Consider the following 18855-nt stretch of genomic DNA (forward strand, 5'->3'; position numbering starts at 1 on the left):
ATCAGGACCATTTGGATTGGCCAGTTCCCCATCCCAGAGGCCACCTCCCTCCCAGGAGTCGTAGGGTGGCAAGAGCTGCCTGAGAGCGGGCGTACTGTCACGACCACGCCTGCACCCCAACCAGCAGCACCTGGCTCCGATTAAGCACCTGTCTGTAGTTGGAGCACTCAGCTATAAAAACACTTCCCAGCCTCTTCCCAGTTGCGAATCTCTCTTAAGACAACCGTCTCCTCTGCACTTTCCAACTCACCTCACCTTACGTATCCCACATTCTGTTCCTCGTCGTTCCCTAGTCCTGCTCCATGTCCATCTGGTAAATGCTTATCCGTCTTGTCCCCCGACCACGACTTCAGTTCCTTGCTTCTGTTCTGTTCGCTGATCAACTGACCATTCGCCCATCCCCAGCCAGTGATGGATCAGGGTGCTTAAGGATCGGAGCGGTTGTAAAATGTCGCTTGAGATCCTGGAATGTCTCAAGGGCTTCTGGCTGCCAGGAGAGCTGGGACCTTTTACCCTTGAGGTGAGAGGTGTGGGGAGCAGCGAGACATCTGAAATTGCGAATAAACCAGCGGTAGAAGTTTGCAAACCCCAAAAACCATTCTAGAGCCTTCATGGAGGTCGGATGGGGCCAATTCAACACTTCCTGGACCTTAGTCGGGGTCCATTGCCACCCCATCTGGACCAAGGATAAAACCCAGGAAAGACACATGTTCCTGGTGAAACTGACATTTTTCAGCCTTAAGAAACAGGCCATTAGCTAATAAGTGGCTAAGTACCTGTCTTATGTGTGTCACATGCTCGGCCATAGAAGGCAAGAACACCAGGATGTCATCGAGGTACATGAGTAAACACTTTTTCCCCAAATCTCCCGGCACGTGATTAACGAAAGCCTGGAATACAGAGAGGGTGTTAGCTAACCTGAAAAGCATAACCAGGTATTCATAGTGACTTAGGGTGGTGCTAAATGCAGTTTTCCACTTGTCCCCCTCCCTTATCCGGATGAGATTATACACACTGCGAAGGTCTAATTTTGTAAAGACCCGTGCACCGTGGACCTGTTCAAGCACGGCCGTGATCCATGGCAGGGGATAAAGGTATTTCACAGTGATCTCGAGACCTCTGTAGTCAATACAGGGGCGTAGACCACTGTCCTTTTTCCCCACAAAGAAAAACCCTGCCGAGGCCGGTGAGGTGGATGGCCTAATAATACCCAAGGACAGGGCCCTATCACGTATTTCTCCATGGCCTTCTTTTAGGGTAGAGAAAGTGGGTAAACCCAGCCCCTTGAAGGGGAGGTTCCTGGCAGAAGGTCGATGGCACAGCCCCACGGACAGTGCCGAGGTAGGGCAGATGCGTGCAATTTACGAAAGACCTCAGTGAGGTCCACGTACTCCTCTAGCACAGTTAGAAGCTATGTGGAGTCAGGGCTTTTGATCAACGAGGTTCTACATGGCAAAGAAAGGCAAGAGGAGGCGCACCACTCTCCCCATAGTATCAGTTCCTCGGAACTTCACAAGAACACTGGATCATGCAAGGCCAGCCAGGTGTACCCCAGAATTACTGGGGTTTCATGGGACGTGATAAGAAAAAATGAGAGGGTCTCTTTATGACATGCCCCAGTCTGAAGACCGGTGTCCGCTGTTTGGAACTCCACCACACCGTTCCCCAGTGGTTGCCCATCGAGCACCTTAACCTGTAATGTGACGTCACAGTGTTGCGTGGGAATACCACATGATTTTGCGAAAGCAATATCCATGAAGCTGCTAGTAGCTTCAGAGTCTATAAATGCATGTGCAACCAACCGACAGGCACCCTTCCCCCATGTTTGGACGATGGGAACGGTGAGCTGAGGGACTGACTGTGAAGGGGTTACTCACTTTGGACTGTGGTGCACGGGACCCTCCTATGACAGGCTGCTCAGGGCAGGTTGCAAAGTAGTGACCAGCACCACCACAGTTGAGGCAAAAGCCCTCTTGGAGGCATCTCTGTCCTTCTGTGGAGCTCAAGCGTCCTCAACCGACCCGCAAGGGCGTTCAGGCCTTCCTTGTGGCCGAACTGGGGCTGTAGCGAGCGCTCATGGGCCAGATTGTCCAGGGCAATCGCCTGCCGTATGAACTGATCCAAAAACCAGTCCTCGGTTTGTGAGGCAATCCGAGGATTCATCAGTGGAGCAATCGTATGGTGGTGATCGGGGTATAGCAGTGAAGCTCGCGTTTTTTTGGCCGTCAGTTCTGCTTTCGGATGCAACGAACATTGTAGTGTTGCAAGAGCACTTCTTAGGTATTTGATTGCTGCTGGGTCCATGTGTAAGGACAAATCTTCTCTCACGTGGAACTAAGGACACAGGGACGGCTGGACCCAAGTGCAAGATCGTTCATCAGGAACTAAGGGGTCAGGCGATTTCTCGTTGTCGGGGACAGGTGAAGAGTCGGTCAATCGGCGGTCAGAGTGACAGCGAGGATCCAGGGACATAGTCAAGGGACAGGGCGAATGGTCAAAAGCCAGGGAACGGAGACTGAGAGCTAGGGACAAAGAAGAACAGGACATAGGTGCAGAGAGGACAGTTGTCTCAGTGAGATTCCGCAAGTGCAAGGGAGCTGAGGAGGGTCTTTTAAAGGCTCATGGTCTGATTGGTGTCAGGTGCTGTCGACTGTGGTGCAATTGTGGATGTGACAGCTAAGTGTAACCCTCACATCGATTCCAAATGTTCTTTATTTAATTTAATAAGTAATGTTTGTTAGGTTCATTCTTCTATACTCTCCAAAGGATTACCTTTTAAATTACAATCATTAAACTAAGATTTTTTTCTGGTCAAAACTGCAGACCCTAGTTGCATGGGCAGTCCCTGAGTTACCAACATCCGACTGATGTACAACTCGTAGTTACGAATCACCCCCCCCCTTAAAGCCTACTATATTAAAAATTCAAGTTACATACAATGATTCATAATAAAAAAATGGTCACTACTTTGTGACGTGCATCAAAACCTTGAATCTATAGCGGTTTGTCAGCTCATGGATGTGTGAGCCCGAGGTAGGGCAAAGACCTTCTTTTCAGTTGGACCACGTTGCTGTTAACAGTGTCTTGTGTGTTACTGTATTTACCTTTAATTTTTTTGTTTTTAACCTCCTAACCATGGCACCAAAGCATAAAGGTGATGAAAGTGATGGTGATGCATTATAAAAAGACAAATGATCACAATTGAAATTAAATTGGAAATAATAAAGCAATCGGAAAAAGGTGAAGTGTCAATAAACATTGGAAAAGTGAATATCAAAGTTTCTTTCATGTTTTTTTCTCTCTCTCCGTCTATATATTATAAATACTATAGCTGTCAGGACCACACGCTCATCTCAACCAGCAGCACATGGCTCTGAGTAAGCACCTGGCTTCAATCGGAGCACTCGGCCATCCCCTCTGCATTCTGAAACCTACCTTGTTTTGCATTTCGAAGTCCTGTCCCTCATCATACCCCAGTCCCGTTCCATATCTCTTTGATAATGACTGCCCACCTTGTCCCTTGGCCACGATTTCGGATCCTTGCCTCTCTTCAGTTCGCCAATTGACCGCCCATGAAAACACGTCTAGTCCTTTGATTCTGAATAAATGATCCTGCACTTGGGTCCAGCCTCCTCCGTGTCCTCTGTTCATCATGACAGTAATAACATTTATTCTGATGACTTTCTATGTCTCTCTTGATTATAAATACTGTGGTAACATTTATTATTATTGTTATCATTATCATTACATCATTGTATTGTATTATTGTAATGACTCGTGTTACTGTTCTGAGCTGGAAATGTGTTTAATGTAATTGGTTAGCGTTTGATGACGTATGGGGAATATAAGGGGGTGATTGCGTCTGCCGGGGGGAGAAAAAGAAGAGAGCCTGGGGGTGCTAAGCAGGCTGAGAAGGCTGGCTAGACATACAGTTCTTGGAGGAAACGGGGTCCTCGGACCAAGAGCATTATTTCCCTGTGTGCCGGTGTTCGAATAAAACGTTCAAAATGAACGCTGCCTCTGCATCCTTATTCGCTCCATCCAAACCCACGGCGCTGTGTGCCACATTGCTGTCAGAGTGGGATGGGGCAAGACGATGAGAGGCTGGATTCGGGAGCAGTTGAACACTGAAGACAAAGAAATGGAAAACAGTGCAAAAACTGAAGCCAGCGGCACGAAAGAACAGCATCTGACGAAAAAAGAGCCTGTGATGGTGGAGGTCGTGGCAGAGAAGCGGGTGGAGAGCACGATGTCCAGGGGAACCCCGGGAAAGCATACACTGTGGTGAAGACGGTGGAGAAAGGCTGCGAGGTGCCGCTGGAGACAAGCGAGCAGGTCGAGTGGGGTCTCCTTGCGCCCAGGGAAAACGCAACAGAAGAAGGCAGCGAACCACGGGCGAGTGCTGAGGAAAGTTGCCCCGTAGAGAGCTCCGCTTTTCCGAGGAGGTCGGACGACGTGCTAGATGATGCGGAGCAGCATGCCTTGTCTGTGGACAGGCAGGGCTCCGCGGTGGAGGAGGACGAACTCACTAACGCGAATTTGCCTACAGGTGAAGATTTCGCCACTTTCATGGAGAAATTGCCCAGCCTGCCTGGAGCCCCCATGAGTTTTCTAGAAGAGCGGTGCGGCGGACCAAACACTGCAAAAGGAGAAGGGCTGCACAGCAAGAAGTAGCCAGTTTTACAAGCGTTGCGGCGAGCTTGGCATGTGGCGAAGCGGCAAGCAGGGCGGCTTGTCCAGGTCCTCTGCCAGAAGGTGACCGAGTAGTGAGGCATGCGGCAAGACAACCAGGGGCGCAAGAAGGGTGTTCACTGCCAACGACAGAGCTGGGGCGGCACGGAGCATCTGCAGAGAGTGGACGCGAAGGTCCCACAAGAGCTGGTCAGCTGCAGGGAGCGCAAGGCGGTTGGCAAAAGCCACATGGGCGGCACGAAGCCTAGAACGTGCCACGTGCAGGTGAGGGAGTCGTTCTGGGACCGAGGCCAGGTGGACAAAGGACGAAGATGAAACATACCACATTGAAAATACTGCAGTGTATGACATTTATGTATGATTAAATGTTTTTTCTGAAAGTAGTTCAAATGGTCACATGCAATGAAAAGTTGGTGGTACAGTTTACTTTTAAAGTGGTTTACGTTTTGGTCACTCGTCACAGGGTGGTTAATTAACTAGAACACATATGTGCTCCCACCACTTCCAAAATTATTCTTAAAAAAATTAATTTAATTCAGGTTCACATGTAAACGGGAAGTTAATTACATCAGTTCTTTAACACCACTGTCATATATCTAGGGTGATGTACAAGCCTCACAAATTCCACACCATGTTTGTAGAGCTGAACAGCTACTGTTAACATCACATAAGGGTCTCCCTAAAAAGGCAAGAAAGAAATAATTTTTTTGGTCTTTTGGCAAAGGTCAGAGTGCAGTACTGGAGATTTTAGCTGGGGAAATAGTAAAGCCCAGGCTATATAGTGTTGAACATGTTGTAGAAATGAAAGCACTTGATCCTCATGGTGCTGCCTGTGTTGCCCAAGTATGAGTAAGCTCTGTTCAGCAGGTAGATAATGGTGTCCTCTTCTTCAACGTGGTCCTGATAGCCGAACTTCAGAATCTAGTGCAGGTTCAGCAATGGTATTTTTGTTTGTCTCATTTATGACTCACTCCATTAGTTGCCATTTTCTTGCCGCCACGAAAGTTTTAAAAAGGCAGTTTATCAAAGGAATGTGATGAACATTGTGTGGCTCATCCCACCTGTGACCTACCCCAGTGCAGTCACATCCCCATATGCCACACTGCACACTCCACACTGCTGCTGGTCCACCCTGGTGACTTCTTGGAAAAGAGTAGTGTTCAACCCTCTGCCTTACACATCTGCCTGCAGCACAAGGAAGGATTAAGTCAGGACGCGTCACCCATAGAGAGTTTAATCACTTAGAAGTCAATTTGCCACTGCTCTGTTCACTGGACCAGATCTGGTGCCACTTCTTAGGTAAGATCTGAGAGCAGGGCTGTGAGGTGAGAAAAGTTAGATATAAATTGGCAGTAGTAATTTGTTAACTGCAGAAAGTGTTACCTGCTTTTTAGTCTTTGGTGCTGGACTGGCAGAGATGGCTGTGGTTTGGTTTGTTACTTGCATTTACATCCCTTCTTTTATTCATTTAGCTGGCACTTTTCTCAAAAGCAACTTACAATGTTAAGGTTAGAATTATTTACTCATTATACAGGTGGGTAATTTTACTGGAGCAATTTAGGTTAAGTGCCTAGCTCAAGAGTATTACAACCAGAGATGGAGAGCCAACCTGTAACCTTTGGGTCCACAGGCAGCAACTCTAACCACTACACTACTGGCTGCCCCTATACTTCTATTAACCCTGGGGATGACCAGATGTCACTTCCAGTCAGGACTGTAAGCAGTAAAATGATCTATATTGGCTATAGCATAGACACTGTGGGGCCGCAGAACCTTTTCCATCAGTCCCTCAAATGTGGCAGGGTGACCCACACAGACCAGATGGAACAGCGAGAAACTGGTGAAGTACATAAGCAGTTGGTACTTCTGGAGATGTCAAGAGAGAGACTAATAAGTTCCCTAATAACAGAGCAGAAAGACTTCAAAGAAAGGTCTCCATATGGGTTTAACAACAATTTTTTGTCCTCTTCTATATCAAAGAGCTGAACGACTGGCTTCTTTATCTGTACAGATAAACAGTCTGTAACATTTAACAAAAGAATCTTACAGCAGTGCTCATATTACACAAAGTGAAACACAGGGCACACAGAAGAGTGTGTATGTTGTAGACCTTGCTAATACTGCTAATCCAAGTGTATTTCATTTCACTTCTTCCTATGGGAGGGAGTGTGGTGACGCAGCTGGTTTTCCTGGGGCCTGCTATATAACAGGTCTAGTGTTCGAGTCCTGCTTGGGGTGCCTCGCAGTGGACTGGTGTCCTCTGCAGTGTCTGTCCCCTCCCCCTTCAGCCTTGCACCCTGTGTTGCTGGGGTAGGCTTGGGACAAGTGTTTGTAGATATTGTGTATGTGTGTTGTTGATACAGCCAAGCAAAGACCTTTTCTGAGTGTGAGATGCAGTGTCTACTAGCACAAGGCACCAAAAATCGAAGAAAATACAAAGACCCTACCATGTACCAAAAACTATAAAAAAAAAAAAAAAAAATGCAAGGTGTTAACAACTTGGTTACACTTCCTAGGAAATCTGTGATTTTGGGGAATGAAACTACCAAAGAATTATATTTAATTACAGAAAAATTTGTGAATATTTATTCTCAGGATTCAGGAAGTTTATTTCAATTATACAGTATATGAGCTCCATAAATGTTTTGATTTAATTTTCTTTGATTTATGTAAAAGGGGGGCGCGGTGGCGCAGTGGGTTGGACCGGGTCCTGCTCTCCAGTGGGTCTGGTGTTCCAAGTCCTGCTTGTGGTGCGTTGCGATGGACTGGCGTCCCATCCTGGGTATGTCCCCTCCCCCTCCAGCCTTATGCCCTGAGTTGCCAGGTTAGGCTCCGGCTCCCCGTGACCCGGTATGGGACAAGTGGTTCTGAAAGTATGTGTGTGTGTGATTTATGTAAAAAAAATACACCACAAAATAGCATTAGCAAGATATAGATGATCTGTTGTCATTAGCTGCCTGTCAGAATTTAACTGATAGGATGAGAAATGGCATAGTCAAATGTATAATTTCATTATTACTATGCAACCACACCATATGCAAATGATAAATAAGCAAAATAATGTGAACAAAGCAGATGTTTTCCTGTTTGATACCCAACAGGCTTCAAAGATAAGATGTTCCATCAGGTTTGCCAGAAACCTGTCACAACCTCAGAGGAAGATGCCACACGAGATTATCACTGTAGCTAATCCCAAGTACATGCCATCAATAACTCACAGGAGACATCACAAAACCTCTGGACAAAAAAGTGACTACTGAGTTGTCATACAGATGTTTCACATTTACAGAATTAACTGTTATAGTATGTTTTTGAGCTTTGCAACTGAAAATGCCAATGTTCAGTAATCCTAGATTGCTCCCCAGAAACCTCTAAACAGACATAATCAATTGGTATTGAGATACTGTATGGTTTCATATAGACAGAAAAGCCGAAGTGGAAATGTAGTATGGGTTCAGAGCTGTTATTCTGCTATCTGCCTGGCTCTGTCAACTAGAAACTCCTTTTCACTGAGTGGTTTTGGGTAAGAGCACGGGAGTCTTACAAAAAATAAAGACAAATCTTGATCCTTTGGGCCAGGCCTGGTTGTGAACAGAAACACAATGATCTATCCCCATACCCACCATCAAACACACTTCCATATGAAGGCTCTGGCTGTAAAGTCTATAAACATATAACCTGTAGGAGCTAAGATGAATTGCATATGCCCAGTCATCTCAAGGTTGGTGTGAAAAAAGAAAAGATACCCTTATCCTAACCCAGAATTTTCCACTGAATGGCTATTGGTTTTTCAGGCCAAAGAATGACCTTTTACAGCCAAGAAGTCCTTGACGGGACATTAAGAAGAGGCATTATCAACAAATTCAGTACTCACAGGGAAATAATTTGTAAAACATGGTATCGGATGCAGTGCTTGTGGTGAAGTATTCCTGCACCATTTCGCAGTGAAGTGCTGCTTTTTTCTTGCAGAAACAAAGAGAATTGCTGTCTCCTTCCCTCCCAGTTTTTAGTTTTGAGCATTATATGCTTTTACATTAGGTGCCACTACAGGCTACGGAAGTATTAAAAAGTATAAAATGTAGTCTTGATAAGCGGAATGATCATTGTCAAACATCATTGCAGGTCCACATTGATCAGAAGCCCTTTCAATGTCAATAATTATCCTTTGTCCTTTTTGGTTGTTTATAAAACATCAGTTGGCACAGGTGGTGAAGAGGTGGATTATTAAGGGGTCTGTGATGGGGAGTTACCAGACAAAGCCAGCATCTTCCAGCCCACAGATGGGCCAGATTCCTTGGACTTTGTGCTGGATTAGATAGAGGCATATTTATGTTGGGTCGCCCCCCTATGAAAACCAAAAGAACTAAATATCGGGAACATGGCAATAATGACATGGACATTAGAAAACAGGGATGCTGGATAAAATTCACAGCAGAAATTACTTGCAGGCTGTAGTTCCACTTACACGCCATACACAAAGGATACAACATCTTCTTGTGAGTGTAAATCAGTTAACAGTATTACACCTTTATTGACTATTGCAATATAGAATGAACTTTTTTCAGCAATGTATCTAAATACAAAATGCAGAGATGTGTTTTTACAGTCATTATATTCTTCTCAGATGTCTTCAGTATGTGGAATAATGTTGTTCTGATCCTGTAGGTAGTTAAACACTGAACTCTATTAGAGTGATCATGCATGTCTCTTGTTCCTAAGTTTTTTAGGCTTATTTTAGTAGTTCAAAATAGTTGCATCACAGAGCAAATTATAATTCATGCCCAGTTAAATGTATTACAGCTATATACTTACAAAATATATTTCAGTAAAATGAAACACCACCAATAAATATAAACATTTTTATCAGTGTTTTAATCCAACCTCCACTTCCTCCCAGTGGAGCTCACATGCAAAGGCTGCTGTCAAAATGTGAGGTCTACAAACGAAATACACTCAGCTCAACAGGGTCATTTAAGAGTTGTCCTGTCAATGCAGGTACACAGATATACGAGTCTGTTGAACAGGTGACATAGTGATTATGGCTGCTAGCATACAGTTTGAAGGTTCCAGGTTAAAAAAACAGGTCCTTTTGCGCACAGTACATACTCTGAATTATCAGTGAGATGCAGTTTGGTAAAAACCAGTAAAATTAACTTTTGTATTGTTTTCTGAGATTCTGCTTTGGAGAGAAGCTGAAATCACGTCAGTGGCGCAGTGGGTTTGGTTGGGTCCCATTCTCATTAAAACAATCGGAAAAAGGTTTTCAGTATCCAAAATTTTTTAACAACCACACCGTTTTTGGGAATAGATTAATTTTGTAAATCGAGGGATACGTGTCATTTTGTGACGCAGTGTGCAGGGATCAGAAGAGCAGACTCAAGTGCTGATGCTAACTTGCTTTATTTGTGTCACACGGGATTGCACCGAGAGAACAGAGCAAAACAATCAGCCTCAGAAGAGAGAAGTAAGGAGAAGGCCTCTCAGTTGGAGGTTCCTCGTCCAGGTGCGTCGGAGCGGGTGCTTTTACACTGCATCTCCGGGGTTGTCACCGGGGGGGGTTAGATGCGCAGTCATCAGGCACACCAGGAGTGACACATTTAAAAATTGCTTGTCTAACATCGTTGCTTACCACATCTACAAACACCAACAAAGCCCTGGCTTCTCCAACCTGGATACATATTGCACCTTTTTTGTTCTGACTGTCCCTTCCTGAATTGGGGCCTTGGTGTAGCGGAAGGGCTTGCGTGATCTAGGGATCTCCAGAGCTATGTCGTCGGGAGCATTATGCTTCTGGTAGGGTCTCCCAAGGCAAACAGGTCTGGAGTGAAGATCCAGACTAACACAATCCAAAAACCTCCATGAAAAAAGTAAACGAGAATGTTTACCCTGCCTGGAATAGGGTCACCGGGACCTACCCCTGGAGCCAGGCCTGGGGGTAGTGTTCCTAGGTGAGCGCCTGGTGGCCGGGCAGCCCACGTAGCCTGGCCAAGCTCAGCCTGAAAAGGCATCGTGGGGAGGCCATGTGGGCCCACCACCTGCAAGGTCCAGCATGGGGGTCTGGTGCTATGTATACCTGACGGCGGGAGGGGGCGGGGTGGCGCATGGCGTCACGGCCCCTTGCGACAAAAACTGGCTCTTGGTACGTGGAATGTCACCTCACTCGGGGGGAAGGAGCCAGAACTGGTGCAGGAGGTTGAGAAATACCAACTAGATATAGTTGGGCTCACCTCCACTCACAGTGTTGGCTCTGGAACCAAACTCCTCGATAGGGGGTGGTCCCTCTCCTACTCAGGATTTGCACGAGGTGAGTGGCGCCAGGCAGGTGTGGGGATACTCACAAGTCCCCGGCTGGCTGCCATACAGTTGGAGTTTGTCCCGGTGGACGAGAGGGTTGCCTCAGTGCGACTTAGGATCGCAGAGAGGAAAACTTTGACTGTTGTGTGTGCTTATGCACCAAACAGCAGTTCAGAGTATTCAGCCTTCTTGGAGAAGGTGGGAGGGGTTCTGGATACGGCCCCACCTACAGACTCCATAGTCCTGCTGAGGGACTTCAACGCTCACGTTGGCAATGACTGGGAAATCTGGCGGGGGGTGATTGGGAAGAACAGCCTGCCCGATCTGAACCCGAATGGTGAAATGTTATTGGACTTCTGTGCTAGTCATGGTTTGTCCATAACAAACACCATGTTCGAACACAAGGATGCTCATAAGTGTACTTGGTACCAGAGCTCCTTGGGCTAAAGGTCAATGATTGACTTTGTAGTCGTTTCTTCTGACTTGAGGCCACATGTTTTGGACACTTGGGTGAAGAGAGGTGCTGAGCTGTCAACTGATCACCATCTGGTGGTGAGTTGGATCAGATGGCGGGGAAAACTGATGGACAGACCCGGTAGGCCCAGACGTTTAATGAGGGTGTGCTGGGAACGATGTCAGAGGACCTTGTCCGGAATGATTTTAACTCACACTTCCGGGAGAGCTTCTTCCGTGTCCCGGAGGAGGTAGGGGACATGGAGTCTGAATGGACCTTGTTCAAAACCTCCATTGTGGAAGCAGCCAGGTACAGCTGTGGTCAAAAGCTTGTTGGTGCCATCCAGGGCGGCAACCCAAGAACCCGCTGGTGGACACCGGTGGTGAGGGAAGCCATCAAGCTGAAGAAGGAGGCCTTTAGGGCCTGGTTGGCTCTGGGGACTCCTGACTCAGCAGACAGGTACCGGCAGGTGAAAAAGGCAGCAGCGGCTGCGGTTGCAGAAGCAAAATCCCGGGCATGGTAGGAGTTTGGAGAGTCTATGGAAAACGACTATCGGTCGGCTTCAAAGAGGTTCTGGAGAACCATCCGGCAGCTCAGAAGGGGTCGGAGGAGTTTTGCTCAGGCTGTGTTTAGCAGGAGTGGAGAAACTCTGACCTCAGATGAGGACATTGTCGGGTGGTGGAAGGAACACTTTGAAGAACTCTTAAACATGAGTGATATGCCTCCCTTACAGGAGTCAGGGCCAGAGGCTTTCGGGCTGTCAGAGTCCATTTCCCTGGTGGAAATCACTGAGGTAGTTGATAAGCTCCACAGTGGCAAAGCACCGGGGGTGAATGAGAGCCGCCTGGAAATGCTTAAGGCCCTGGATGTTGCAGGGCTGTCATGGTTGACACGCCTCTGCAATGTTGCATGGACCTCGGGGACAGTGCCCTTGGATTGGCAAACTGGAGTGGTGGTCCCTATCTTTAAGAAAGGGGACCGGAGAGTGTGTGCTAACTATCGGGGCATCATGCTTCTCAGCCTCCCTGGGAAAGTCTATGCTGGGGTCCTGGAAAGGAGGCTCTGGCCGATAGTTGAACCTCCGATTGAAGAGGAACAGTGCGAATTCTGCCTGGCCGTCGAACAGTGGACCAGCTTTTTACCCTCTCACAGATCATTGAAGGGGCATGGGAATTTGCTAATTCAGTCTACATGTGTTTTGTAGGCCTATGACCATGTTCCCTGGGAAATTCTGTGGGAGGTGCTTCGGGAGTATGGGGTGCTGGGGCCACTACTGTGGACCATTCGGTCCTTGTACATACGGAGCGAAAGCTGTGTCCGCATACTCGGCATTAAGTCAGGCTTGTTCAGTGTGGGCGTTGGACTCCGCCAAGGTTGTGCCTTGTCTCCACTCCTGTTTGTGGTTTTCATGGACAGGATATCAAGGTGCAGTCGAGGCCAGAAGGGCATTCTGTGTGGGAGTCGGAAGGTGACGTCCCTGCTTTTTGCGGATGATGTTGTCCTTTTGGCACCGTCACATGGCTGCCTCCAGCATGCACTGGAACGGTGTGCAGCCGAGTGTGAAGCGGTGGGGATGAGGATCAACACCTCAGAGTCTGAGTCCGTGGTTCTCTCACGGAAAAGGATGGTATGCCCCCTCCAGGTAAGGGGAGAGTTTTTGCCCCAGGTGGAGGAGTTCAAGTATTTTGGGGCCTTGTTCACGACTGAGGGAAGAAGGGAGCGTGAGATCGGCCACAGACTGGGAGCAGTGGCAGCAGTAATGCTGAGCCATAAGGCGAAGCTCTCCAGTTACCGGTCGATCTACGTCCCTACCCTCACCTATGGTCATCAGCTCTGGGTGATGACCGAAAGAATAAGATCACAGATACAAGTGACCGAAATGAGTTTTCTCAGCAGGGTACTGGGACTCACTCTCCGTGACAGGGTGAGGAGTTTGGATATCCGGGAGGAACTCAGAGTAGAGCCGCTGCTCCTTCACATTGAGAGGAGCCAGTTGAGGTGGTTCGGGCATCTGATAAGGATGCTCCCTGGGTGCCTCCCTTTGAAGGTATACCAGGCACGGCCAAGTGGGACGAGGCCCCAAGGTCGGCCCAGGACCCACTGGAGGGATTATATTTCACAGTTGGCCTGGGAACGGCTGGGGATCCCGCGGGTTGAACTGGAGGAAGTTGTGGGGGATAGGGACGGCTAGGCCTTTCTGCTCTCCCTGCTGCCACCCTGACCCTTTTAGGACAAGCGGGACAGAAGATGGATGGATGTTCTGACTGTGCTTTGAATTCCTGTTCATGGATACCAGAGAAGAGGAGGCAAGACACCCACTTGGAGAAATTCAATTTTGAATAAGTCTGATGTAATGCCGAAGATGCAGACACAACCCTTGTTTTGCAGACACAGGGAAATAATGGCATGTCCAAGTGGTGTCCGATACTCCCAAGTCCATGTAGACTATGTTTGCAAATGTCCACGACCCTTTCAGTATTTGAGCAGGAGTAATGTTTCCGCTGTCCTGTACTCAGAAGGAAATCCATATTGTTTCTCCTAAATGTGAGGCTCAAAAATTGTAGATCCTCTGTAGCATCTGACATAGACATTACCAGGAAGAATAAGAATAATGATGGTTCTATAGTTGTAAGACATGGGGACAGCTAGTGTGGGACAGCTGGTAACGTAGTGATTAGAGCTACTGCCTCTGGATCCAAAGGTCCATCTCTGGCTGTAGTACCCTTGAGCAAGGTACATACCCTATATCGCTCCAGTGAAATTACCCAGCTGTATAAATGGGTAAATAATTGTAAACTTGTAATAATAACTGTAACCTTAACATTATAAATCGCTTTAGAGAAAAGCGTCAGCTAAATGAATAAATGTAAGACGTCCCCCAGTGCCCATTTAAAGATCTGAAGTGCTATCAGCCTTTCACACAATATGGAAGAGGTGCCTTAGCTAAGAAGTCCTAACATCCCATGCTTTCAGCAATTCTCTTGACAAATCTCCACTAAGTTTATATCCAGTTAAAATCAGCAAAACTTACCCTTGCTGAGAGCAGCTTGAGTGATGTTTTGCTTTCCCCTTCAGGGTTGTCAGGTTATTGTGGCTTTCAGACTCCAAAGTAAAAGTGTGAAGCGGTGCACACAGTTTGCAGTTAAGAATGTGATTATGCTTGACTGTAACTGAAAGCTGACAATGGCCAATGAATTTAGCACATCTCCTCATGTTCTTCAATTAGCTTTTTGTTGCTGGCCTGATCAAGACTCTAGTAACAGCCTACAAGAGTATCATAAGATCTGCACCCCGATACCTACATTATATTCCACACATATGGAATTTAATAACATTAAATAGACATAAAAGCAAAAGTACTGACTTTTTCTCTCTTAGGCTCCATTCATATAGTACTAGAACTGACCAAAAGATCTGATCAAATTTAATCAAAAAGTTACAAAGATGGAGAAAATTGGAAAGGATACCAGATACTATCTTATAGCATGGGAAGTAGAGAAAAAGGCAGTTAAAGCTACCTAAATGTTTTGATTGTTCAAAGGCTGGCTTTACAATGTTTTATTTGCAAGGTTTTAAAATTGTAAATATACTGACCATTACCCATTCCAGATCATCTAAAAAACTGACCTGCAATGAACATGAAATGGATGCATTCTACTCTAGTATTCTCATTTTGAGACGAGGTGTCTGACCAAAATATATATTTGGCTGACTGGCATTCTAAAAACTGACTGTTTCCTCATCTTCTGCTAGCAAATGAGGAATATCACCTTCTAAGGAACAAATGCTTTCATTGTCCCAATGCATTTTCCTGGAAAGTGCTGTTTGTGCAAGCTGGTCCAGGTTTGAGGGGGTGCGGTAGCGCAGTGGGTTGGGCTGGGTTCTGCTCTCCATGGGTCTGGGGTTCGAGTCCCGCTTGGGGTGCCTTGCGACGGACTGGCGTCCCGTCCTGGGTATGTCCCCTCCCCCTCCGGCCCTACGCCCTGTGTTGCCGGGTAGGCTCCGGTTCCCCACGACCTCATATGGGACAAGTGGTTCAGAAAGTGTGTGTGTGTGGTCCAAGTTTGCAGTTAATCGTTTTGTAAAGTTTTGCCTCTATAAGCTGGGATGTTTGACAAGGCATATTACCCAATTCATTATTTACTGGCATTTGTAGGCTTCAGAGCCTGCAGGAAGAGCTGGTCCCTTTGAAACAGCTCAAGTCTAGGAGGAGATTACACACACACACATGCACTTTCTGACCCACTTGTCCCATAGAGGGTCACAGGGAACTAGAGCCTAACCCAGCAACAGAGGGCATAAGGCTGGAGGGGGAGGGGACATACCCAGGAAGGGACACCAGTCCATCGCAAGGCATCCCAAGTGGGACTCGAACCGCAGACCCACCGGAGAGCAGGACCTGGTCCAACCCCCTGCACCACTGCACCACCGCACCCCCGCCAGGAGGAGATTACTGACAGTGTAATTACAGTGAAACTGCTTGTCCCAAGCGGGACCACGGAGAACCGGAGCCTAACCCGGCAACACAGGGAGCAAGGCTGGAGGGGGAGGGGATACACCCAGAACGGGATGCAAGACAGTCACTGGGCACCCCAAGCCCACCCCACCCCTCAAACCCCAGACACACCAGAGAGCAGGACTCAGCCAAACCCACTGTGCCACTGCATCCCCCTACAGTATAATTAATCCAGATTAATAAATTTTTTGATTTGGGAAACAAAAACCATCTTACAACACAATCCAACATGCTCATGTTGAGGTCAAATGTTGAGATTGTGCCATAAAGCTGATCTTCATATGACATCGGAAAGGCTGGAGCTATTGAAAACTAAATACACAAAAAGAAAATGTTTTCACACACAATGATATAAATATCAAGGTGGATAGTGGGCATGATGTGACACATGCAATTATAGTACTGTGGTGTAATTACAAATCAAAAGGCGAATGCTGCTGTCATAAACTTGTACTAATTTGCAACAAACTGCTGTAGAAAACATATTTATAAATAAGTAAAATGATGAATGCATTATTTGTCTGGATAATACCATTTTGCAGGCAAGTATGTATCAGATGCTGAAATTGTTGGCCTGTGAGCCTGAAGAAAACAAATAATCATGACAGGTAATACTTTAATTAAGAATGGTTACCGGGTGCCCAGTGAGATAATTTTAAAAACTGTGAATTGTGGTGCCATCTGGTAAATATTAAGTTCATTATTATGTAAAACTTCAATATGCAGCAATTGAATTAATCGCAATGGGCCATAAATATGTAGAGAAAAGGCCTGATTATGAATCAAAAAATACTGCCCAAAGGAACAATAGCTAAAAACTCAAAAGTAACTGCACAGCAGGTATAGAGTGAAACATCACACAAAGTAAAAATCAAATGTTTTAATCATGTTATGCAATATTTACTTATAGAAGTTTAAACAAATATTTAAAGAGGCAGGATGCATTTCTCTCATCTCGTTGCTGTAACACTGGAGCGGCATGTTTCGGTCAACACGATAAAGTCCTGCTCAGGCCATTTCACGGACAAGTGCTTTCAACTTTTTGGCAAACAACTTTGTATTCCTCTTACCGTGCTACTTTGATCACACAGCTTTAAAATTTTGTTCAAGATATTTATTCATCTTGTGCTTGTCCTCTGCAAAAAAATGGAATCTGGTTTGTCCCTTTTTTGCCACACACTTCCCCTGTAAAACAATTCCAGGGTTTGTTGCCTTATAAAATCACCTGTTTCAATTTGTATGAAATGGTCAGACAGACCCTTGTAAAAGCACACTTAGACTATCATTAGTGTTACAGATATTGTCTGCTTGTGTCATTGTTGCTAGCAGATGGGAGTAAATCATCATAACTTTCCAAATGATAATAAATGAATATAATCTTATCAAGAATATAGCATTTTTTGGTATGAATAGAAATTCTGAGAAAGTGCAAATGTCATTGGTTATAAAGCTTATATTTTGTCAATCCAGCTATGGCTTTTGGGTAATGGGACCCCCCAAAAACACAAAATATGTCTTCCAGTTTTTTCATGTTTTGTTCTTCTTCAAACCTCTAGCCCAAAGACAATAAGAGGTCCGGTCACTCTCCAATCTCCCAGGTAACAGGTGCTCCAGGAAGGAGTCCAAGAGTCTAGGCGTGACTGCTGTGTAGTTGCTATAAAACATTTGTTCCCCCTGCTACAGGTCTACTTTCCATTGTTCATCAAGCATCCCTCTGGGATCTTCTCCTCAGAACCGGTCCAACCTGAAAGCTTATCCAGGTGTTCCATGTTATTGAAGCGTTCAGCCACACACTGTGCAGTGAGACGGGCCTCAGGGTCATGGTCCCAGCACTCGGTGATGGTGGCACAAACCACTTGAATTCCCTGTGGATGGGTGGTAAAAGTGATCAGGTCAGCCAGCATCACCGAATCATCTGGATCAGAATTACAAGATCACTTCATGTGACAGTGAAGCTACACAGTATGTATTTTTATCTGTCTCTGCTGTGCGTGTCTTTTTGTGTGCATGTATGAGTGTTTAGATCAGTGGTCTCCAACATGGTGCCCGCGGGCACCTGGAAGCCCGCATGTAGTCTGTGAGTCGCCTGCCAAGCATGTTCTATAAATAGGCTCAATTTTAATTATTGATTTTAGTTTTTTTATTATACTTACAAAAAAATGACAAAGTGTTATGTTAATATTTCATATAACGTTTAAACATCATATAAAATCATCATTTAAAAAATTTAAATATTTAGAAGTTTACGCATATTATTGTTACTGTACGTAGCGTACGTTTCTCGTAGGCTATTCTGTGAGTTCAGGCGGTAGCAAGCTGACAACATAAACAAGGTGAAATCAACTATAACAAAAAAAAAACAACAAAGGATTAATTATGGCTGGTGGTGCACCAGGTCCTGCACAAAAGAAAAGGACTTATTACTTTAACAGGGAGTGGGAGACAGAATTTCTCTTCACAAATGTCAAAGGCAAAAGTGTATGCCTCATCTGTGGGGCCCGGCTGGCATCGCGGTAGCCAAGAGGCACAACGCTGAGAGACATTTCACCACAATCCACAAGACCTTCAATAGCAGTTATCCACCAGGTACATCACTTGGAAAAGAAAAAGTTAACGAGTTGAAAGCAAAATTAAGCAGGCAGCAATCATTTTTTACCAGACCCGCTAAGAAGTCACAGGCTGCAACCGAAGCTTCATTCAGGGTTGCACATTTTTTGCCAAAACACAAAAAATCGTTCTCGGATGGTGAAATTGATGGTGAAATGACTGTGATAGCGAACACGCAGTTTAAAGATCATAAGAATGGAGATGAAATCATGTCCGTACTCTCCGATGTTCAACTCAGGGCGAACACAATCACAAGAGGAGTCACAGCTATGTCAGCGAACGTAACGAAGCA

The 18855-nt window shown here is 45.9% G+C and overlaps 1 protein-coding gene across 1 annotated transcript in view; it reads right to left on the reverse strand.

Moving 5' to 3' along the window:
- Nucleotides 1-16821: 16821 nt before the first annotated feature.
- Nucleotides 16822-18855, reverse strand: part of tgfbr2b (transforming growth factor beta receptor 2b) — a 33268-nt gene continuing 31234 nt past the window's right edge. The window contains exon 8 of the mRNA XM_018754745.1: nucleotides 16822-17821. Within this exon, the coding sequence (XP_018610261.1) occupies nucleotides 17642-17821 (180 nt within the window). The 3' untranslated portion in view covers nucleotides 16822-17641. The remainder of the gene's footprint in view (nucleotides 17822-18855) is intronic.

The sequence above is a fragment of the Scleropages formosus genome, chromosome 8 (assembly GCF_900964775.1).
Source record: "Scleropages formosus chromosome 8, fSclFor1.1, whole genome shotgun sequence".
Taxonomy (NCBI): Eukaryota; Metazoa; Chordata; class Actinopteri; order Osteoglossiformes; family Osteoglossidae; genus Scleropages; species Scleropages formosus.